This window comes from Notechis scutatus, chromosome 1, assembly GCF_049901735.1.
Source record: "Notechis scutatus isolate UNSWTSFEM ecotype Mainland chromosome 1, rNotScu1.2, whole genome shotgun sequence".
Classification (NCBI taxonomy): domain Eukaryota; kingdom Metazoa; phylum Chordata; class Lepidosauria; order Squamata; family Elapidae; genus Notechis; species Notechis scutatus.
The window spans coordinates 171,706,953-171,731,254 of record NC_142009.1 but is presented as its reverse complement, the minus strand read 5'-3'; the positions used below and the strand labels follow the sequence as shown (position 1 = coordinate 171,731,254).

The window sequence follows — 24,302 nt, the reverse complement described above, 5'->3', positions numbered from 1 at the left end:
ATAAAAAAATCTAGAGTGCATTTTATGTAGGCTCTGTACAGAATTCCCTTTCTAGAGCAAAAAACTAGTAAGAAAACAGAACATTCTGAAAATCTATTTTTAGTAGAATTGCTAAATCAGTGCACTCTAGATTAATTCTTTTGATACATTAGCAAAGTCTTTGATCCTATTCTAACACCTCTCCCCATATTCATTTATTTCATTGAATGTAGGGCAATAGTGAGGAAACTACCTAACTTAATAGTAGTAGAATACAAAATAACCAAGTTGGAAGGGACCTTGGAGGTCTTCTAGTCCAACCCCCTGCTCAAGCAGGAGATCTTCTACCATTCTGGACAAATGGCTGTCCAATCTCTTCTTAAAAACCTCTGTGGGAGCACCCACAGCATCTAAAGGCAAGCTATTCTAGTGATTGTTTTCTGACAGGAAGTTTCTTCTTAATTCTAGGTTAGATCTCTTTTTGGCAAGCTTCTATATATTACATTGTTATTATTACAGTTATTACAATGAGCTAGATTATGTTACTATGCTTATTATGTTCATTATGTTTATTTTTATGTTTATTATGTTTATTTATTATGTTTATTTATTATTATGTTTATGTTTATTATGTTGCTATGCAGTCTGTAGGAAAAAATACAACTGTCCATCTTTTCAGACTGTGCAGAATCTATACCATTTTGGAACCCTGTTTTTATCATCTCATTGATCTACCAAATCTTCAGAATTAATATGGTTTATCCATAGTTCTGATACCAAATCATACTTTGCATTGTTGCCCCAATTGGTGCAAAAGAGGCATCTTAAAATCCTTAATTGACAAGAAACAAGACACTCAAGCCAAGGCTTCAACTGAGCACTATCAAAGTCCATCATTCTGGAATCACTGAAGAGTATGTTACTGTCAGTTTTAAAACAGAAGGGGATAATTTCACAAGACTCCCTGTCCTGAAATACTATCTAGCAAAAGAAAAAGGCATCCCATCTCTGACAAGACAAAACCAAGAAAACACAGTCTTTCTGTCATTTTGAAATTATTTCAAGAATCAGGAATCTTATTGTTTAATATTTATCTCTGCACAAAACGATCAGAGACTCAACTTAGTGGTGTATGGGGAAGCATAAGCTGATTCGTATTAGCAACTCATTTTTTGTATTAAAACCTCAACTCACCTGGGGATCAAAATGCACTTTCAGCTTCTCCTGTTTCTTTCTGATCACCTGCCCAGTGCCACGACTTAAGAGAGACAGATTGGACATTTCTAAGATGAATGCAATGCCGCTTCAGGAGTCTTCCTTTTGCTTCTAAAAGCAGAGTTATATTTCATTATAGGTTGTCTCATCTGACCTAGAGATTAACAACACTATTAAGTATAGCTCAATTTCATAACAGCAACATTAAGCCATAAAGTTTTGTATGAAACTAGAACTAGAAAAATAAAGAAACCTATTGGAAAGTGTAACCTGATATTATTATCTCCTCTTGAGGTTACTTTTCTAGCATTCTTCCTGGTTGTTGTTTTTTAATTCTGTTTTGGTTGATCTCAGGATTCATGAAAAGACTGCCATTCTTTTCACTGTGCTCTACGGTTGTTTTCATGTTGCCATGGCAGCAAAGGAAATTGTTTAAACTACAGCGGAGGGAATGTTGGGAGGAAAGAAAGAAAATGAAAGATTTTTGAAAGGATCAGGATCAAATTTCAAGACTATGTTGCCCTGCAAAGTAACATTATCCTCCAACTCTTACAACTCTTGACATCCCATTGTCTCTCCTCTTCGTCATTATTACTATTGAAGCATTTTATATGATCTGCAGCCAGTGAATACCTCCCTTTGTGCTGCTCCAGAATTAACTCTGCTCTTATGTTTCCACAGTATTGTTTGTTGGGCAGCTAAGCTAATTTATTTCCCATTCAGCTGCAGGGGGAAAATGATATTTTCATGTGTACTATTGAAAATCAAAGAGCTCCTGGAAAACTAGGGTTCTCACTGGTGGGAATTCTCACCTCATCTCCTAGGTTGATGTTGCCTTCTGTCCTATATCCTTGAACAGGAGAAGCAGCTCGATGGCTTGATAGGACTACCTCAGAGCAAGAACACTAATTTTTTGGAGAAGATAAATGCTCATCGCCCTTCTGATTCTGCCAGGAGTTATATAGGTTGATTTATTAATTTGAATATTGTTAAATCCAGACCAAATACATTGCAAGCTGTTGTCAAAGAGTCTGTCTGAACAGGATTCTTTACAGCCAGTTCAGAGTAACATTGGCATGAGCAGAGAATAATTGAATAGGCAATGTACCCATAGTAACCCAATGTTACCCATAGTAACAGATAACAGATAATCAGTTGGAAGGGACCTTGTAGGTCATCGCCCAAGCGGGAAACCCTACACCATTTCTGACAAATGGCAGTCCAATCTCTTGAAAGTCTCAAGAGATGGTGCTCCCACAATTTCCGAGAGCAAGGTGTTTGTTCTGTCAGAAAGTTTCTCCTTATTTCCAGGTTAAATCTCTCCTTGTTCGGTTTCCATCCATTATTCCTTGTCTGGCCTACAGTTGCTTTAGAAAATAGCTTGACCCCTTCCTCTCTGTAGCAGCCCCTCAAATATTGGAAGACTGCTAACATGTCTCCCCTGGTCCTTCTCTTTACTAGACTAGCCAAGCCCAGTTCCTGCAACTGATCGTTGTATGTTTTAGCCTCCAGTGCCCTAATCATCCTGGTTGCTTTTCTCTACACTTTTTCTAGAGCCTCAACATCTTTTTTATAATGTGGTGAACAAAACTGGATGCAGTATTGCTCAAGAAAACAGATGATCTATTCTTGGTCTCACCTGCAGACTTGAAAAATCCATCAATGCTACCACTGCTATTATTCGTGATTTGCAGCATGAAATAGAAGACTTAAATCAAGATGTCTTACAGCAGTGTTTTGCCATAGACTATCTTTTAGCCCGTCAAGGAGGGTTCTGTACATTAGTTGGACACCATGGATGTGCTGTGCATTTTCATTCTTTGAATAAAACTATTGAGGATGAGATTGCCAATTTACAATCATACATTCAAAATAATATCCATGCTCATTACTCACCTTTTGAGTGGCTAACCAATTGGCTCCCTGATTGGTCTTGGCTCAGACAGTTTTTCTTTTATGCTATAATTATTATTATTGTACTAATTGCAACCTGTTGTTTTATTCAATGTATTCCAAATTTATTCGCATTGTTTCATCCCGCTTCCCCCTCTCTTAACCCTCTTCAATTGCGATACATTTATAAAACTTTGAATCCTCCATTTAAAATAAAAAACGAGGATATGTAGAGTTGTAATTGCAGGAATGTTCCAATCTCAGATGGCAAACCACAGATAAAGAATGTTTCCAAGCAAATACAACTCAGGCAAACAAAGTCACTAATCTATGGATAAAGGAGGATTAGAGAGGGGAAGTAGACATATGTTAGACTTTAACTAGAGATAATTAATTGTATGGATTACTGTACTAAACAGTAACAAAAGTTAAGCAGTAACCAAAGTTAACCAATGATGGAGGATAACTAAAAATGTATATAAATGCAACTGTACTCCAATAAAGATCATCATAATTCAGTTGTTCATGATCAAACAACTCGACTGCCTTGTCATTACAACAAAGATCATCTGGATCTTGAGCCTATCTTCTTGGGTGTTAGCTATTCCTGCCAGCTTAGCATCATCTGCAAATTTGGTAAGTTCCCCTTCTATTTCCTCATCTAAGTCGTTAATGAAGATATTGAAGAGTACTGGGCTTAAGATGGAACCTTGTGGCACCCCACTGCTTACTTCCCTCCATGTAGACTTAGACCCATTAAGGACTACTCCTTGAGTACGGTTTGTCAGCCACTTGCGAGTCCATCTAGTGGTGGTGCTATCTATTCCACTTTTTTCTAGCTTACTAAGAAGTAGGTTGTGGTCTACTTTGTCGAATGCCTTGCTGAAAACTAAATATATTATGTCCACGGTATTTTGCTGGTCTACTAATTTAGTCACTTTGTCGAAGAATGAAATAAGATTGTTTGGCATGATTGTTCTTAACAAACCCGTGCTGACTGCTAGTTATTACTTTACTTGTTTCTAGATGTTGGCAGATCTGTTTTTTTATTATCTTTTCCAGTATTTTCCTGGGTATTGATGTTAGGCTGATTGGTCTATAGTTTCCTGGGTCTGTTTTTTTTTCTTCCTTTTTTGAAGATGGGAACCACATCTGCTCTTTTCCAGTCCTCTGGTAGTTCCCCGGTACTCCAGGATCTTTGAAAGATATGGTGCAGTGGTTCTGAGATGACCTCTGCCAGCTCCTTTAAAACTCTGGGATGTAATCCATCAGGCCCTGGTGATTTGTGTTCATCAAGATCAGACAGGTGTTCTCTTACTATTTTTTTTTGCTTATTTTAACTTTTAAATTAAGTTGTTTTTGGTGGGTTGAGCTATAGTTTCTTTTTGCGTGAAGACCGAGGCAAAGAATGAGTTAAGCAGTTCTGCTTTTTCTCTGTTGCCTGCTACTTCCTTGCCATCTTCTCTCTTTAGTGGACTGACTGTTTCCTTGATTTTTTTCTTGTTATTTATATGTTGGAAGAAACTTTTTAAATTATCTTTGACTTTTGTTGCAAGTCTTTGTTCGTTCTGAGCCTTTGCTATCCTGACTTTGTCTTTGCAGATTCTGGCTATCTGCTGATATTCTGCCTTAGTTGTATGTCCTTCTTTCCATTTTTTGTACTTGTCCTTTTTTCCCTTCAATTTGCCAGAGAGATCTTTCTGCAGCCATGCTGGTTTCATCTTGGATTTCTTGTTTTTCTTTCTCAGTGGTATTGTGCTGGTCTGGTCTTCTATGATCATACTTTTCAGAGTTTCCCAAGATTCTTGAGTTGTTTTCCCCTTTAGGATTTTCATCCATGGAATCTTTCCCAAGTTCTCTCTGAGTTTATTAAAATCAGCTCTTTTAAAATCCAAGACTCTGGTGTCATTATGTTCTATTGCTTGTGTTTGTGTTATGTTGAATTCGAGTATGACATGGTCACTCTCACCCAAGGTTTCAACTCCGCCTATCACTTCTTCTCTGTGTATAAGAATTAAGTCCAGTATGGCTGTCCTTCTAGTTTCACCCTCTACCTTTTGTACAACAAAGTTGTCAGCTAGCTTGGTTAGGAACTGATTTGATTTCTCACTTGGTGCAGAATTAGTTTTCCAATTGATATCAAAACTGCAAGCCCTACTCTACGGTACAAAGCCATTTTTCCATGGCTATGATGCTAGTGCTTTAGTTATAGTTAGCATATAGCTAATAAAGGGAGAGGGGACCCCCAACAGTTCTGGAGGTAACTACAATAATTAGATACATCAAGAAAGAGATGGTCAGCCTAAGTGCTGCTTGCTTTTATGTCTGCTTTCTTAAAAAACGAAGATGTTCTTCAGATGAGTTCTTAAAAGTTGCCTGAATTTACTTGCAAGCATGATGCTTTAGCAGAGGACTGAACTCTGAGCAGTTTATGATGACCCATGTAGCAACTGAGATCTAGCCCCTTAACCAACAGATCATGGAATGAATGTTTAAGGTTGAGTCTGCTCGTTGTCATGGAGAATTCTGGAATTTGAAAATCATACATCTTAAAATTCTTGAGGTTGTGAAACATGGTGCTAAAGCATGGGTGTGAATCTGGTGGCCCACAGGCTGGATGCGTCACACATCGGCCACGCCCACCCCAGTTCTGCAAAGGGAAAAAGATCACAAAACGTTATGTGCGGCAACATGACGTGGCAAGTTTGACACCCGTGTGCTAGACGATATTGAAGGTGGATTGCAATGCAAACAAAACAAGAAGTTCCTATTGGAATTAACAATCAGCCATTTATATTAGAACAACTGTACAATACACATATTGTTTAGCTGTTATTTAGATCTGCTGTGATTCTGTTCCCCCCTTATTAGTGTTGATATTCTCAGGGCTGGAACACTTCCTCTAGCTTTTATAGCTAATTGTCAGGAGAATAAATATGAATCTTGTTCTTGGGGTAGGAAAATGCTCTGCTTTTCCTTATGCAAGTATCTTCACTGCCAAAGCCTGTGTAACCTGTCAAGCACACTTGACTGTCAGTCTTCTAAAACTGCTCCCCAGCTGCTATGCATAAAGTAATACAGCAGGCTACTTTCAGCTGGATTTTGTAGTACCTTCCACGTAACGAAGTAAAGCAGCACTAGAAACTACAAAACACAGAAGCCCTCCAAAAGGTTATCTGGCCTCCAAAGCAGGCAGTTTTTTTAAGATGAGCATTGGAAAATAACTAGAGCCCCCAAATGGGATGTACTGAAGTATGTGCATTCCTGTAAGTAGAGACTGAAAAGCCGTGAATTTGGGTGTGAATCAGTAAATCTGATCTGGCCGAGATGGTTTTTTGTGCTTTCCTTAGACCTATTATGTCTTCCATGTTCACATTTTACTAAATCATATACAGTATATGGTATAGGATTATGTATCTTAGAGGGGGTACTGTATTTTTATATTGTGAATCACTTTGAAAGCCAAGATGTAACTTATAAACGTCTTTAATAAAGGAATGCAACATTTCTGATGTTAACGGATAAATATCATTTGTCTGTTGCAACACTTAAGCAATAGTTCTACAGTTACATTGTATTGGCATCTCAATTTGGAAAAAGTGACTTTTTCAGCTTCAGGGACACCTAAACAGAAGTGATCACTAAATCCTATAAGATTAAAAAAAACCACTTTTAGTATTTTTACTTGTTACTGATGAACAATTTTACATGCACATTTTAAATACTTCCTTATCTTTAAAATTTCTGCAAGGAACAAGGAATTTAAACTTTCTATTTTGTCTAAACAATGGGAAATTATACTGAAATATGTAATGATTCAATAAACTATAACTTACTCAATGAAAAGATATTTCAGATATTTATCTACTTATTTCTTTAGAAAGTAAAATTGTAAATCACTGTGTTATGTGACAGGCAATCAAAATAGTTTACCATCAAAACAAGTTTTTGTGATGTTCTAAAATGAGTATGTTCTAGAAACATGTAATTCACATATTAATTAAATCTAAGGAATTGTTTAATATTTTTGCACCTTCATATTTTTTGGATGTACACATCTATTTATGAGAAACTGGTGGGCTGGATAATGTCTTTTTCTTTATTTAAGGACTAGTTCTTCAACACTGGAAAAATAAATTTACAGCTCCAGATACCTGATGCTACTTACCATTAATGCAGTTGCTTGCAAATGTGGATTGCACACTGAAATTTACAATGAAAAAAGTAAACTTTATTAAAGTTAGGCAATCTAATAGTTGCATGGATTACGTTTAAATATAGAGGCAGTTTTTTCATAATTTGTGAATTTTTCCAGCAATTTTTAAAAGAATCTGCTGTGTCAGTGATAAGGTGGTTGAAAATTCATCAAGGCTCCATCCTACTTTTCAAATAAAAAGAGCTGATAACAATGGTTATCTGCAAGGTTATTTATTTATTTATTTATTTATTTATAAGGCTATAGTTTGTATAGCTACCAGTCTCAAACCAGTGACTATCATAAACGTAATTAAAAGCTAAAACATAATACAAAAATAAATTACATATAGTAGCCAAGAGATTGTGTAATCTACCAGTATCAACATAACCAAGAAACAGGGCCATTCGGACCCTTGATCAATGTAGCAGAATTCTAGAATGTAGTGCTTAAGTCCAAAAGGAAAACCAGGTTCCATTTTGGGCATCCTTGGGAAACTCCTGTTTCTAATTATCTGCACTTTTCCAGCCAGGTTTGATAGCCCTAATTTGCCCAAATCTGCGTCAAATTTCAAGATGTAGAAGCAATAGGGCAGGAGTGCAAGAAAACACATCTACTATTGCAACGGAGACGAGACATTCTGAGTAAAAGCACTCCGCATTTTCCCGCGCAATCCTATCCAAGGCCTTCCTTAAGAAGAGAGCTTAATTGAGCGCCAGAGGTCTGGGGTGCAGGCTTCTCTGCTTGGACTACCCTTTCCCAGATCATCTGCGGTACTGGGAAGCCCTTCGGGAGCTGCGAGAGCTAATCTTCCGAGGCTTCCTTTCCTCCCCGCACGAGCTAAACTTTCGGCCGGGGCTTCGGCTTTGCCTTCTTAGCTCACGGAGTAGCGCCCCGGTTTCTTGGCAACCGCTACCAGGGTTGGCAACCGCTACCCCTTTCGAGTCTTTTCTTCTCCGGACGCCCCGCTGCGACCACTAATCACCCCCATGACTGAACGTTTAGGAGGCAGCTGGGACGGAAAAGCATCCAGGAGCCGGGGCGGTGGCTGGGAGAGGCGGTGAAAGAAAAAAAGCAACTCCCCTCGGAAACGATCGTTTGCTGAACACATGCCTGGAAGCCTTGATCTCCCGAGGAGCAATTTCCTGCGCTTGCACTGCGGTGGAGAGGAGGCCTTCTGGGGTTTCAGCGCAGGCTGGGGGTTGGGGACGCCGCAGGGGGCGACATGGAAACCCATATTGCTCAAATCTTGTCTCCGGGCAAGGGGTGGCGGGGAAAGAGCTCCCTCCTCGCTTGCTTTGGAGAAAAAGTGGGAGGGGAGTGCGGGGTTTCTCACGAAGGGAATTAAGTTAGGCTTCTTTTGCAGGTTGCACAGCGGTTGGGGGAAAACAAAGCCGCTGTCTAGCTCGGGCTTGAAAACCTTATCGTCTCCCCCCCATCCCCCCACGAAAGCTCTTCTTTGCGCTGTTGCCCTGGGAATAAGGCTTTCATCTGCCGCGACCGTTCCTGATTGCAGGGTTTTTTGTCTTCGTCACTAACTATCCTGTGTGATAGTCAGAAGCGTGTGCATTCCTGGAGAGTGAGGCCATAGGGAAGGGTCCGCAGCACGGCGGGTGCGGGAGTAGGTTGAGGCGCCCGAAGGGAGAGAGGCGGGGGGGGGGGGGCTTAGAGGCCGGCGAAACTTTTGCGATAAAGAGCTGAGATAACCAAATTGGGCCTATATTCGAGTGGACACGTTTCACAACTAATCTAGAGAAAAGGAAATTCACTGTTCTAGTAAAATGAAGAAGACTGTAATGTTGCATAGGATTTTTATAGATTGCATATCCAACAGAAAAGATCCCAAAGTTACAATTAGTTCAAATAGTTTTTGATAGGCAATACTGTCCAGTTTTTGAGACCTTCAGATTTTTACTCCAATCCATGAACAGACTTTTAAACTAGGGTTACTAAATCTGGACTAAAGCAATATGCAACTGCTAACAGTTTTCAATGCAGTGTCACTGTTTTAAATTGTGTCTCCCCTGCATCAAATATGAATACCACCAGTGGACTTTGAGAGGATTATTGTGTTGAAATAATTTGAACATTTATCCTCAACAAATACACATCATAATTTGTGTGGGATGAATGTTATGTTTCAGATTTTAGTTAAAGAATTGTTCGAATATTACATACTAGTATGTATTTATTTACTTGTATCCCACCTTTATTATTTTTACAAATAACTCAAGGCACAGTGAACATATCCAATATACCTTTCTTCTCCTATTTTCCCCATAACAGCCCTGTGAGGTGAATTGGGTTGGTTGATAGAGAGTGACTGTTCCAAGGTCACACACAATATAATAATAACAAGTTGCCTATTGTTGGCACACCTCTCTACTTAAACAGAGAGAGAGAAAAGTGCTAACCTTGATAAAAATAAGTACAGTAATTCATTTGGATCACAAAGAAAAGGGGGGTGTTAAAAAGACAGTTTGGAAGAAAAAAATATAGGGAAATGGGTACAGATAGTCCTCACTATGGTCTTTAGTGACTTTTCAAGATTACAAGGGTTGGAAAAGAAAAACTCAGCTTTGTGATATTTACAGCTGTCACATGAGCTGTAGTCATGTGACTGCCATGTGGCTGTTTTGCAATTGGTGCACATTTATGACCATTGCATTGACCCACAGTCATAATTGCTTCATAACAAAATTAATGGAGAAGATGGCAGTGAAATCGCAAGTCACAATCACATGATGTCTCGCTTAAAGCATATGCACCAAGACAAATTCCTTGTGTGTCGAATCACATTTGGCCAATAAAGAATTCTATTCTATTTCGATTTCTATTCTAGTGACCTCTGTGATTTGCTTAATGATGAAAGCAGAAATGACAGTCCAGCTGGGTCATAACATTTTTCACTTAGCATTTGTGGCACTTGGCAACAGAATTGTCAGTCCCAATTGTGGTTGGTAAGCAAAAACTGTGTATAACTCAATCTTGATCTAAACCAAGGGTCCTCCCTCTGCAACATGTTGTTTTCAGATAAAACAAACCCTCCCTCTGTACCATGTTGTTTTCAGATAAACTGCACCATGTTGTTTTCAGGTAAAACAGTTACATATAATTCAAGTAAAACATGATACATATAATTCGAAATTATTCAATTTATGTAACTAAACTAAACTGTCAATAGTAATAATTGGTGCTCACTGGTGAGCACAATAATTAGTGCTTTCAAGTTACAACACCTTGCTGTTGTATGTGTTTGGGATGGATAAGTAAGACATGGAAAAAATTTAGAGTAATTGAGTCAATGATGAACAAAAAAACTAATTTTTACAGAAAAATTCATAATGTTCTTATTTGATAGCACTGAAGGAAATCTGAATTCAGGAGTTTTATCTTAAGTAGCTTCAGGTATTAACAGGAAGCAGAATGACTGGCAACAGCTTTTTGGAATTTAGCTTAACACCTTAAGAAGAGGAGAGATATGAGGTGTTTCTGTTCAAAGCACCAGTCTTACTGCGGGGAAGTCATGTGAATTCCCTGTATAGGCATTACACTCCAGATGCACAAATCACACCTCTGCTCCTTGTTGCTTCCTCTTGCACACAAAGCCATATGTGCTTTCCCTGTTTTGATGTTAGTGAAAGCGCCCTTATTCATCATCCCCTGATTTTAGAAGTGAAATATTTTAGGTTTCCTTAATGGAAGAGCTTCTACCAGTATGGAACACAGATAATGAAATCCTGTTCCTTATTTCCAAAATACCATCTTCACCCCATTCCCAACTTACTTGTCCTTTTATACTTGAAGTGCTGAAGTATTTTCCCAGTAAATTCCAAGAAACTTACAGAGCCATTTTGCAAATACCACAAGTTGTACATTGTCAAATATTCATGGGTTGGTTTTTTGTTTTTTGTTTGCAGTACATACACGTTTCCATTATGTTATTGGCCCACTGTATCACTGAAACTGATATGAGCAAGCATCCAATTTTGTTTTATACCGACAGTGTAGCAACCTGTTATTTGTTCTCTTTTAAAGGTATGTTAATTTCCACTTTCTGAGAATTACATCTTCGTTTTGCTAAGTATTGTATCACTGCCAATATAGTAGGGATTCAGCTATTGCACAAATTAGTAATCAGTAGGAGCAGGACCTTGGCTACACTGAATTTTAGTATGGTTTATATAGAGAAAAAATTTAATTTCCATACTATCCTAGAACAACTCAGAAAATTATTTTTGACACTCTGCGCCTTTCAAATATTTTGAAAATGCTGTTTCTCTGCTTCTAAGAATCATTCAGCAGTATCTATGTGCTTGTATAAAAAATACCACTAGTCCCAAGTCTGATTTATATGGTCTCTTTTATTATGGTTGGTGTGTGTGTGTGTGTGTAAAAACTTAGCCTGCTTAATTTATGAGAATTTCAGTAATTATGCATTAGCATACAATAAACCCTCTGGCACTGAGAAATAACAGATCATATGCAGCATACCTATTTTGTGTGTGTGTGAGAGAGAGAGAGTGAGTGAGTGAGTGAGTACACCCAAGTGCAAGCACACAAAAGCAGCCTGCAGCCTGTCCTTGACAATTGATATGAAATTGGTTTTGCACCACCAAGGCAAACTGTTGTATCAGATAAACTTCAGATTTATTGGCTGTATGATTGCTGGAACTTTGTCATCCTTCTCAGAAAGTAGTTACAGAAATTCAAATGAAATTCTCAGCTTTCCTTTCTCAGCTTTCCTTCACAGAAGGTCATTATTCATAACTAAAAGCTAGAACCAATTAAGAAATCTGATAATGTAAATCCTATTAGAAAATATTTCTTATCCAATTTAATTCTCACCCAAAATCACAGCTACTTTTAGTATATGTTAAATGATTTTATATATTTATTTGAAAATCCCTCAGTGTATGCTTCTCCCCCCCCAAAGTCTGCTAAGTTTTTCATTTTTCCAACAGATGTATGCATTTTTATAACAGGAAACAAGGAACCAGTAACCCTCCAGATATTGTTGGCTTATGATTCCATCAAACCATAAACTGAATCATGGGAGTGGTAGTCCAACAACATTGGGGGGGGAAAACATACCTGCTTTACAGACTTCTTTGCATGCTAGTCTTATCCAAATAGCCCTTTGTCTGTAATTTTTGGAGGAGAGAATACATTATAGGTTAAAATGTCAAAGTTCATAAATTGTGCATTTGGGTAAAAAAATTGCTCAGAATTGGGAATATACCTGTGCACTAATGAATTATTATTTCCTATGTTTCTTTTTGCAAACTGAGAAAACAACAAAATGTTAGAACAAATGGCTTGCATAATAAAATCCTGGATTGTGGATAAATAAATAGGATGTGTGCCTTGCTTGGAGTTAGTGTTGATTCTTGATGACTGCTTGGACAAGTCTCTGAAGTTTTGGCACGATTTCAGAAGTAGTTTTTCCCTTGCCTCTTTCCTAGGGCTGAGAGAGAGTGGCCCAAGATCAGCTTTGTGCCTAAAGTGGGACTAGAATTCATGGTCTCCCAGTATCTAGCTCAGTACCTTTATTGTACATCAAACTAACAACTGCATTGTAATATAGTAAAATTGGACTTACATTGGTTTACAGGATTTTACAGAATTTCTGTTTTTGTTTTATTATTATGTAACTCTGGCTACTATTTTCTTAGTCTGTGGCATATAAACACAGTAAGTAAGTAAGTACACAAATTATAAACTTCCATATTCTGATGCAGCTCAGCAGTACTCCTTAGCACATTTTGAATGTGAAATCCTGCCAACAAGCTTGAATAAGACAGCACCCTGGTTTTTGTCTCTGAAGATAGATCCAGATGATACTTTCCCTTTCTTTTACATACTAACATTTTTAGCACCTTCTTTTGAGATCTGAGCTAAACATCATTAAGAAGCAAAGTTCAACCACTCCGTTTTGATGACTCAGTCTCATATAAATCTGCTTAGAAGTGAGTGTCATGTTTGATAGGACTTACTTCCAAATAGAGGATAAATAGCAGCGCTGCTTAATTTAACTGTAAAAGAGTGGAAGAGGAAAACTTTAATGTTTTATTGAATAAAGCACTTTTGGCTGTGTTCATAGAACACATTACTAAGCCATAAACAGTGTACCATAAACTGCAGTTATTAAGGATCATGTGTTGCATAAAGTCAAATCCAAAGAAAACAGATTAGTTTAACACTGAAACTCTGCAAAGCATCCAAATGAAGTCTTGAAATATGCAGGAGTATGTATGAGGCATTTTTCTCCAAATCATTAAAGCAGCAATGTCTTTTGCAGAGTTCATGCAGCTACTTCAAAAGCTGTTTCTGACTCAAAACACACACTGATATAAGCACAGCTGATGGCAAAACGATCTATTTGATTAGAAAACACAGTAACTATATTACTGACTGCAAGCCATATATGGACTATTTGCTAAAAATGGAAAAAGCGTGAAGTTCTGATTAAGGGATTTGATAATAAGAAAGGGTAGAATATAAAGAAGGGAGCCATGATATAACTATATAAAGACAGGATACAATACAAATGACAATTTACAGCATTTTATTTTATTTTTCAGATTTTTTTTACTTGCTATCACAGGCATGCATTTAGCAAAACTTCCTAAAGGCTTGACAGTTAGCTGCATGCCTTCCCCCACCATTAGCACCCCCCCAAAGACAAAAGGCAAGGAAGAGATGAATTCTTTCTCTCACCATTTGCCTCCACTGGGGGAGGGAAGGGGAGCATTTAGCCAGGAAAGAAAAACAAACCTTTGCCAGCATCACAGAGAAAGATGGCCACTTTTCTGCCAGGTGGCCCAGCAATGGAGTAGCCTGTCCTCTTTTCCTACCCTGACATTCTGAGCTCTGGAGATCTTTAAAAGGTAAGTGATGGGGTGGATGTGGAGGAGGCCCAAGCGGCTGTGGAACCCCAATGGGTGGGAAGTGGAGCATGGGATATCTCAAATGGATGGGGGGAGGCCTTGGGAAGCCAGAGCAGGTGGTATTGTTCCTGCACTTAGCTCCCACCCATGAGGCACCCCATGCACACGTAACCCATACATTTGTTTAACAGATGCATTGGGGAGAGTTGGGATGAGCTTCATTCACTTAACACGATTCACTTAGTGTTCTCCCAACCTTCAACCATAATGGGCAGGCTCCATTATGGTCCTAACTTGAGGACTATCTGTAGTTGTTTAATTAATGTAGAAATGGTTTGCCATTATGGTCTGAGATTTTTTTTTATTTCTCAATCTAATTTACAGCTTTGGGACATCCTGTTCTCTCATCTAGCTATTAACCAGCTCCAATTATGCTTAGGTTGCAAGATCAACTAAGGCCAGGAAATATCATCTCTGAGGTTTCTTTGGGTAGAAGCTTTTATATCTGTGAAGTGGGACAGCAGAAAAATCATTGAACTTTTCATCAACAGCAAACAGGTCATTCACTTCCAGCCCTTCCAGCTGGGCAAGATGCATTATTGTATTTATTGTTGTTTCCGAACCTGTGCATGTATTTTTTAATATTCTACTTGTTCCTTTCCTTTGTAAAGTAAGATTTCTTCCAGTAGTCCTACATCAAGGTGACTCTCAAGTGATCCTATAGTACAGACCAATGACCTCCATAATTAAGTCCCAGAAGACAGAATAGGAAGCAAGTGGCCTTGCATCAATACAAAGATGACTCAATATTTCCTTGTCAATTACTGTACTGATAGGCTTTACTGCTATCCCATCATCTGGGATAGCAGCAAAGTAGTGGTGTATTGCATTTAGCTGGTTGGTTGTTATATAATAAAAACACTTATTTTTTATGTAAAATATTTTCTGCAATTGCACAGTGCTTACTCTGAAATGATAAATACAGCTGTCTAAAATTGTATATATATTTGAGTGAAGTGGGGGAGTAAGGATATTTAATACAAGATCTAAAATTACCTACCTGCTATTTCTCTATAGCAGAACAGCAAGACTATGGGCAATAATAAGTCCATGCAAAACCTGCCATGATCACAAGTTTCTTTAACAATGTGGACAATCTAAAATAATAAATGAGTATGACAAACACAGAGAGTCAGTATGGTGTAATAAGGCAGTGGGCAGGAAATAGGAGATAATGAGGAGTTTTCCTGCCTTAGGCATAAAGGTAACTTCCCCCAGTTACCTTTATGCCTAAGACAGGAATACTCATTGTGGGCTCACCTTAAGCTACTGGGCCAGTGATTCTCTGTCAGCCCTAGGAAACAGGCAAAGGCAAATCATGTCCAAAAAATCTTGCCAAGAAAACTGCAAGGATTAGTCCAGGCGAACACCAGGAGTCAATAATGACTTGAAGGCATAGGCAAAAAGATAAGCATTAATTTGTACACGCAGTTACAGTCAGGATATATAAAGAATTCATTGGTGAGTCTATATGAACGGCTTTGCTAGAAACTTCCCAGTCTTTCAAATAATGGATCCACTCTGAATCCACATTTTGTAGGGAGCTCATCTTGTTGCCAGCCAGAAATCCCTTGAAGATCAATCTGATGTTGCTGGTTATGGTTTTCAGTACTTACTTGGTGTGCAAAACAAAAAGCTATGATTGAGAAATAAAATCTTGAGATGAGTATATATGAAACTACAGGGCATGAGAGAATCTCTTAGAGAAACCAGAATACAGTAGTTGATAATAATTCTGTCAGCTTTAGAAGCCATATTCCATGCTGCCACATAGTCTGAGAAAGTGGGAGGGGGGTGGTTTCAATTAAGTAGCTCTAAGTAGACAAAATTCTTCCGTTAGTTCAAGGTCATATAGTATGGCGCAGGATGAAATAAGGATCTTACTTTTAGACGGACTGATTGGGCCATGTGATGTGATGACAAGAGTGGATGGATTTGTAGTTTGGGAAATTCTGGGAAGCCCAAGAACTTTTAGATTTGGGATCCCACAGATGTGCCAGGTGCTATTCTAATAAAGGTGCTTTTGATATATGTTTGTCTCAGAGTTACTGATTGGAATGGAGGTTTGCTGGAACGCTGACATCCCAAATCTCTAACGAACTCCAGCACCCCCAAAGGGGGGCTGTCAGGGGTGCTGAGCCCCAGCACTGATTCCAGAGTTGGAGCAGTGCGAAGACTCAGTGAAGATGGGAGAAGATACAGAAGGGGCTATGGGGCTGGGCACCAGAAGATTGATTGAAGCCTCGCTTCTGAAGAGGTGATGGGAGGCTGCAGAGGAGAGGCAAAGGTTAGGAGCTCAACCCAAAGAAACAGACTCATGGAGAAGCTGCCGGAGGGAGCTGAATCCAGGGGTGGGACCGGAGGAGATGCTGCCTGAACGCCTCTCTTTCCCCAGCCCTATGAGGACAGCCTGAGAGACAGAGTGGAGATGTGGGGGGATATTGGGATCAGACACCTCCCAAGACTGTAACTTGTGGCCTCCCTCCTGAAGCCAGTTGTTGGCAGGAATCCCAGAACAACAACTTAAGGTGGAAAGTTATGTCTCACAGCCACAACTTCTCCAGACGAGCTGGATCCTAACGCAGCCCACCTTTACTTTCCCTAATCCGAGAAGTGGAGGGGAATTCACTGTAGCATCAGTTGGAGATGGCCTGCGAGAGGCGGAAGATGCAGCCAACATTGGGTACATTACAAACCCCAAGCCCACCTCCTAAACAACCAGAAAGGAGATTACCCCCTGCAGAGAGTATTCCTCCAGGGTGGGGATTTTATACTGGTCAAGGGTGGGTCCAATGCCAGTGGATGCCAGCACCTGTTGCACCATCTAGTTCAGGAGTGCCTTGGCCCCAAAGAGAATCAGCGATCCCTTCTTAGCAAAGGGATCTGCACAGGCAGCCAATGGCAACCACTGCCCTCTTCCCATCGCGGGGAAGAATCCAACAAACGGCCTCTTCATGGCAGGTGCCAAATCAGCTGCCCCTCGGAGCAACCCTTCAGAGGCCCTTCTTCCAGAGAGCCCCAACACAGCCGGCCCTTGGAGTACCCCTGCAAGGTTCATACATTCCTCATCAGGCTCCATTCATTCCAGCTCAACCCGCAGTTACTATGGTGATCCCACCCACCCCTCAGACCAGACCAGATGGTTTTTAAAGCAACATTTGATGGACGACACAAACATTTTGCTTATTTCCTCACTCGGATTTGGTGCCACATTGATCGGTTTGGAGCCCAATATGCAACAGATTGCGACCTGGTCACTGCAATCACAGATGAGATGAATGAGGGGGATGCTTCCGATTGGGTGGCTCAATTGCACTACAAACAAGCCCCAGAACTACAGATGTCAATGCTTTCTTTTTTTAAAACAAACTTTATTGATTATAGAACTAAAATATCAAACAAACACATACACAACATACAGAAAAAAAAAGAAAAAGGAAAAAAGAAAATGATTAAAAACTAACAATTCTACTATCGACAGTCTATGGTTCCTTGTTTGTTATCAATATTGGTGATATATTTACAAATACATCTTATTGCGAATATATAATTACTACCTCTTTTACATTTTACGTTGTTTACTAATATATTTTCTATTTTTGTTCTATCCAGTCATACCAGCATTCCCAGCTTCTATAATATTCTGATGTTTCTTTTTCCTTAAGTGCTAAGGTTAGCTTATCCATCTCTGCACAGGTTGTTATCTTCTGAATAACCATTTCCTCTGTTGGAATATCTGCTTGTTTCCAACACTGTGCAAAGGTTATTCTGGCTGCAGTAAGAATGTGCAATATTATATATTTACTTTTTTAGAAATTTGTCTATTAAATATCCCCAATAAGAAGAATTCTGGTTTTAATTCAATTTGCTCCACCGTTATTTCCTCTAACCATTTTTTTATTCTATGCCAGTATCTTTGGGCTTCAGTGCAGGACCACCACATGTGAAAGAATGTTCCCTGTTTCTTTTTACATTTCTAGCAATTCGGATTCATGTTAGGAGACATTTTCGCTATTCTCGAGGGCGAAAGATGCCATCTATAAAACATTTTATAGGCATTTTCTTTATATGTTGCTGATTTTGTAATTTTATTATTCCTTGTCCAGACCTTTTCCCATTCTAATAATGTAATGCTACGTCCTATGTTTTTGCTCCAAGCTATCATGTTGCCTTTGACTACTTCCTCTTCTAATTCCATCTCTAATAAGTAATTATAAAATTTAGTTATATTTTTTATCTGGACCTAATAGGATTTTATCTAATTGTTTTGCCTTAGTATAAATTCCCAAATTTTTCTTGTCCTGGCTATATCTATTTTGAATTTGCAAATAAGCCCACCGGTCTAATTGTAGTCACGATGTTTTCAAATTTAGTGCCTAAATTCATATTGTAAATTTGTTGGATTAGGAATTGCCAATTTAGATTATCAAAGGCCTTCTGTGCATCCAAGAATACAAGGGCTATTTGTTTTTCCAGATGGGCTTTGTAGTATTCCAAAACATTTAATACTATTCTTAAATTATTCCTAATTTGTCTATTGGGAAGAAATCTGTTTTGATCTTTATGTATATATTCATTCAATATTTTTTTAATCTATTTGCTATAATTATGGTAAATATTTTATAAACAGTATTTAACAGGGAAATTGGTCTATAATTTTGTATAAGTCATAAATCTGAATCTTCTTTTGGAATCAGCGATATCAGTGTCTCCTTCCATGAATCCGGCATTCTTGTTGCTAGTAGGACCTCGTTATATACTTCCACCATGAGAGGTCCTATTTGTTCTCCTATTTTCTTATAAAGTTCCCCTGGTATCCCATTGGGTCCTGGGGTTTTATTGTTCTTTTGGTTTTCTATTGCTGCTTTTAACTTGGGCCACGTGATGTCTCTAGTTAACATTTCCTTCATCTCCTCCTTGATTATTTTATCTTTAGTAATACCCAAATAGTTTCTTATCATGTCCTCATTTACCTCCTTCTTTTTATAAAGATCTTCAAAAAATTTACATGCAATTTCTTTTTTCTGTTCTTTCCCTTGTTGGGCATCCCCGTTCTCATCTATTAATTGGTAGATCAATCTTTTTTGTTTTTCTTTTTTAAGTTTATAGGCCAACCACCTTCCTGGTTTATTGTCCTGTTCAAAAAATATCTGTCTGGCTGTATTCAACTTTGAAACCATTCCTTCTTGTTCGATTAAATTTAATTTATGTTTAGTTATTATCATCTGTTTTTTCAATTTACAATCTTTTGGGGTGTTTTGCAGCTGAATTTCTAATTATTTGATTCTTTGTTCTAATTTATTTTGTTGGGCATATTTTTCTTTATTTCTTTTAGCAGTGTATGATATCGTTGTGCCTCTTATTATTGCCTTCATTGTATCCCAAATATTCTGTTTCGTAGTTGCCTCATAATTATTTTCTTTTAAAAAATAGTTTAATTCCTCATCAAGTTTATTCATAAATTCTTTCTCTTTAATTAGCTGTGTATTTAGGGTCCACCTTTTCCTTGGTTTCTTCCTGCCTTTCCACACTATCTGAATTGGGTTGTGATCTGCCCATTAATTTGGTAAAATTTCAATCTCTTTTAATTCATTTACTAACTCACTATTCATCCACACCATATCGATTCGTGTCCATGATTGGTGAGGATTGGAGTAAAATGTAAATTGCTTTTTCTCAGGGTTTAATTTCCTCCACATGTCTATCAAATTTAGTTCAATCATCATTTCTTCACATGTTTTCGGTAGTTCTCTTTTTTTCTTCTCCCCCCCCCCCCCACTACTGTGATCTTTCTGGTGGTCCACAATAGCATTGAAATCCCCCAAGATGCAAATATTCCTTTTATCTAATTCCACTAATTTCCCATGTAATTGTTTTTAAAATTCCTTTTGGTTATTGTTAGGGGCATAAATTACCACTAGTAGAATTTGAATTGATTTAATCCAAATTTGTAACACCAGAATTCTTCCATTGGGGTCTATCCAAACTGGCTCTGCTTTCATATCGTCTTTCACATATACTGCTATCCCTTTCTTTTTCCTAAAATATGCTGGCAACGTATACAAATTCCCTAGCTTGGGGCATTCTAGGTATTTTTCTTCTTCCTTCCTTATATGAGTTTCCTGTAAACATATCTGCATTTTGTTTAGTTAATTTGGTTAATATTCTTTTCCTTTTTATCCTAGAGTTTAGGCCATTTATGTTAATTAATAGTATTTTCTTTTCTGCATCCATCACCTAATTGACCCTTGCTCTTTGTCTTGTAGTTACTCCTGTCTCTCTTTGTGGCTGATTGTGCGTCTTCGGTTCTTCTATCTCTTGATGTTGTTTGTTTTTCGAATTCCTATGATTCCCATCTCTATTTTTTTGATAGTCTTGGTCGTCTTGCAAATTCATTTCTGATTCGTCTCTACTACTCAATTCTTCGTGGCCTATCAATCGTTCATAGAATTCTTGGGCTTTTTCCACGGAGTCTACTTTAATTTTTCTTTCTTCCCAAGTGATTAGCATTCCCTCTGGGATTAACCATCTGAATATGATACCTTTTTGGTTTAATTGGTTCGCCAAGAATTTATAATCTTGCCTCTGCTCTCTCACTCTTCTTGGGATTTGTTTAAGCACCAAGATTTCTTTTCCTTTGTATGTAATTGTTTCTTCTCTATAAATTTTGTATATATCTCGAACTTTCCTTCTGGCAAATCTCACATGGACCTCTTTTGGATGTTTATGTCGTCTTTCATAACTTGTGCTCACTCTATATACTTCGTCTAACTCTTTCAGAATATCGTCCTTATCTTTTTCCAATAGGTCTGCTAATATTCCTGCCATCACTTGTTCTAAGTCCTCTTCTTTAGATTCCAGTATATTTTGGAATCTCAGATATGCTGCAGCCTTGTCCATTTCCAGATATACCAAGGAGTCATCCATTTCTTTACTCACATTTCTTAATTGCTCACCAACCATTTCCAGCTTCTTTTCCATTTGTTCCGTTCTTTTCTCAACCTCCTTTATTGTTGATTCATTCCTTTCTAGTGCTTGCTGTATTATTTCAATTTTTTGATTCAACTTTAAGATGTCTAATTTCATTTCTGCCTTTAAGTTTCCCATCTCTTCTTTTAGTTCATTTGTGTCAGCTCTTGTTTCGGTATGATTTTTCACTATTATTTCCTGAAGCTTCAGCATGGACTCTTGTAAAGTAAGAAGGGTCAATTGAATATCGGCATTTGTGATGATAGGTTGTTTTTCTCCAGGTAGAGTTTCTTCAATTGTCTTTTGTGCCATCACTGAGGTTGATGACATTGGAGTTGTTTGTATTGAAGAAGTCTTCTTTCCAGTTTTAAGCATTGTGTTAGCGACAGAGGTCATTTCTTGTAAAAATTGTTTTTGTTTTTGTATTATATTAAATATATTGTCCCAAATTAACATTCACTATTGAGAAGTATCGACTATAAATGGCCACTACGCTAATTAATATGATATGTTACAGGATTAACCTCTCTTATCAATATATATATATTCTCCAGAACACTTTTACAGCTAATTTCTAAATCAGATATTTGTAGATCTTAATAATATATCAAATTCCTCTATTTAAATTTAAATACTATTGTCCTGTATATCTATAAGTACTATAGAATCCCAAATCTCAAAATAGTGTTATGAAATAATATTTCAAATACTTGCAAATCTAAATAAAGATATATCAACCTTGCTATACAATAATTAATTAGTTAATCTGCAGTAATCACAATTAATCACAATTAATTATTTAATTCAATCTAATCAATGCCTATAATCAAATATCTATACCTAAATAATTAATTATCGCCTCCCTTTTTTGTGTGTATTATAACCAAATATAAACTTCAATATTTACTAATGTATCAATTAAATCATATATAAATTACATTTACCACATTCAAAAATCAGTTGAGTTGGTGTCAAGAAATAATTATTGCAATCCGCAAAATTTAAAAGCTTAAAGTGTCTTAATATGATTGTTCAGTTCTTCAAGATTCCTTCACCGAGCGCACTGGAAGCACAGAGTTGCTGAGTAATGTCTCTGATTTCACTGTCTCACCACACTTTCCGCTGTAGCCGTTTCTCCTTTCATTTAAAGGTTTTACAAGTCAATTTTTAGATTCAAATAGTCTCTTTCTTTAATAAATCTTCTCCACTTACTACAGCTCCAGTCCAATAATCCAAAAAGAGACCAGTAAATTATTCAGTTTCGTTCGTGGAATATTTAAAGTTGTAGTTTAATTCCTTACTTCAAGTCTCCCCCTGTCTCAAGTTCATCCTTCCAATTTTCCCCAAAGTCCACAATTCAAATCCTTCAAAGTTCCTTTAAATTAAATTGTTCTTTCTTTCTTCTTCTTTTTCTCTCCCCCAATTATTATCAGTCTCTGAGATCCCTCTGATTCTCTTATCTTCTCTGTCCGATCGCTCGCATCCTAACCCTCTTCTGTCTCACGAGCCCTTTCGCTTTCGCCACCACTCATATCTGCTTTGGCTGCTGTTTTCGGGCTTCACTCCGACTAAGATTCTCCAATATTCAACGCTCAGTCAGGATTGCAAATTCTTTCACTCGCACTCTTCGTTCACCACAGTCTGTCACTCACTTGCTTCCTCTTGTATGCAACGATCAAGGCTTTAGGACCGCCATTACTGACAGTCTCTTGTTGTTGGTCTCCACAGGGTTTCTCTACGTCACGATGAGAATCGCCTTTTCCACACTGCGACTTGAGTCTCCCCACACTGGCACGCTTCTCTACAAGATGCGTGCACCCCTAAGGGTCACTCCAACAGCAAGAGGAGATAGTGTGAAACCCAGGGCGAGCTTCAGCACCTCCCTTCGCCCATATCTCGTCACCGGAAGTCTGTATCTCCAGATGTCAATGCTTTCATTGAACTTCTTAGGTTTAGGTTTGAGAATCCTGACAGAGTTGGAGAAAATGAGGACAAATTAATAGAAATGAAACAAGGCAAGCAACCCTTACAAGACTTTGTATGGGACTTCAGAAGGGTCACAAGCCACCTCATGGACTGGCCTGAAAGAATTCTGTTGCACTATTTCAAGAACACTATTGACCCGGAAGTAAAAAAGGCCTGTAATATTAGAGGAATACACGAGACTGCAGGATTGGTATGCAATGTCCCTCAGGCTAGACAGGGAAATCAACCCACAAAAAAAAACCTTCCTGAAGGCCTTCCTAGGAGAACTGTGGCCAGATGGCCTCTGACCAGACCTGCTGAAACTGCTTCTACCCGACCCACAAAAAATGATAAGGTACTATCGCTGTGGCCAGGATGGCCGTAGAGCAGCCGACTATCTGGCTCCTGTACCTGTTCCACAAGCTCCACAACCAAGGCCAATACAGCCACCAGGGGTCGAAGAAATCCACGGAAGCCTCCAGACACTAGCCAGTTTGCTAGACACATCGTAAAAGCTCCCCTCCACACAGAAGGGAGCAATGAACTTCTGGCCCGAGAAATTCTCCCCAGAGAAGCCAATAAAGAAGACGACCCAATGGTGAGTGCTGGCATCACCCCTTTTATAGTCAAAGTAAAGTTGGTGGTACCTGACACGGGGGAGTCAGGGGAGATAGAAGCTGTAATACATACCAGGTGTTCCAGATGCCTTATTGGCCTACCCATCGTTGAACTATTGGGAATAAAAACTAAAAACCTGAAACACCCAATCAGGTTTGAACAAGTAGATGGGACTTTACTTGGGAGAGTCCTGGCCACCCATATGACAGAATTAATCAAACTAGAGGTGGGCAGACACCATGAACTCATATATTTTGGAGTGGCTCCAAATATATCAAAATCTGTCATATTGGGACTTGCTTGGCTGGATAAATGGGCCCCTACCATCAAGTGAGAGGACGGATACCAAACAATCATAATTGGGATTAGTCCACTGCCCCCTCCCTCCCACAACAGAACTGACACTTAACAAAGATCCCCAACCTGAAGCAGCAGACACCACTTCAGACTCTCCTTCAGGTGTGCCCCAAGTCCCCAAACAATACAGGGACTTGGCTGAGGTGTTCAGTGAAGAGGAA

The 24,302-nt window shown here is 38.4% G+C and overlaps 1 protein-coding gene across 2 annotated transcripts in view; it reads right to left on the bottom strand.

The window, feature by feature from the left end:
* Nucleotides 1-1,586, bottom strand: part of KIAA2012 (KIAA2012 ortholog) — a 140,390-nt gene extending 138,804 nt beyond the window's left edge. For both annotated transcript variants that reach the window (XM_087949790.1, XM_087949797.1), the window contains exons 1-2: nucleotides 1,465-1,586; nucleotides 1,174-1,305 (exon numbers count right to left, since the gene is read on the bottom strand). In XM_087949790.1, the coding sequence (XP_087805916.1) occupies nucleotides 1,174-1,260 (87 nt within the window). In that variant the 5' untranslated portion in view covers nucleotides 1,261-1,305; nucleotides 1,465-1,586. The remainder of the gene's footprint in view (nucleotides 1-1,173; nucleotides 1,306-1,464) is intronic.
* Between the last annotated feature and the right edge of the window lie 22,716 nt (nucleotides 1,587-24,302).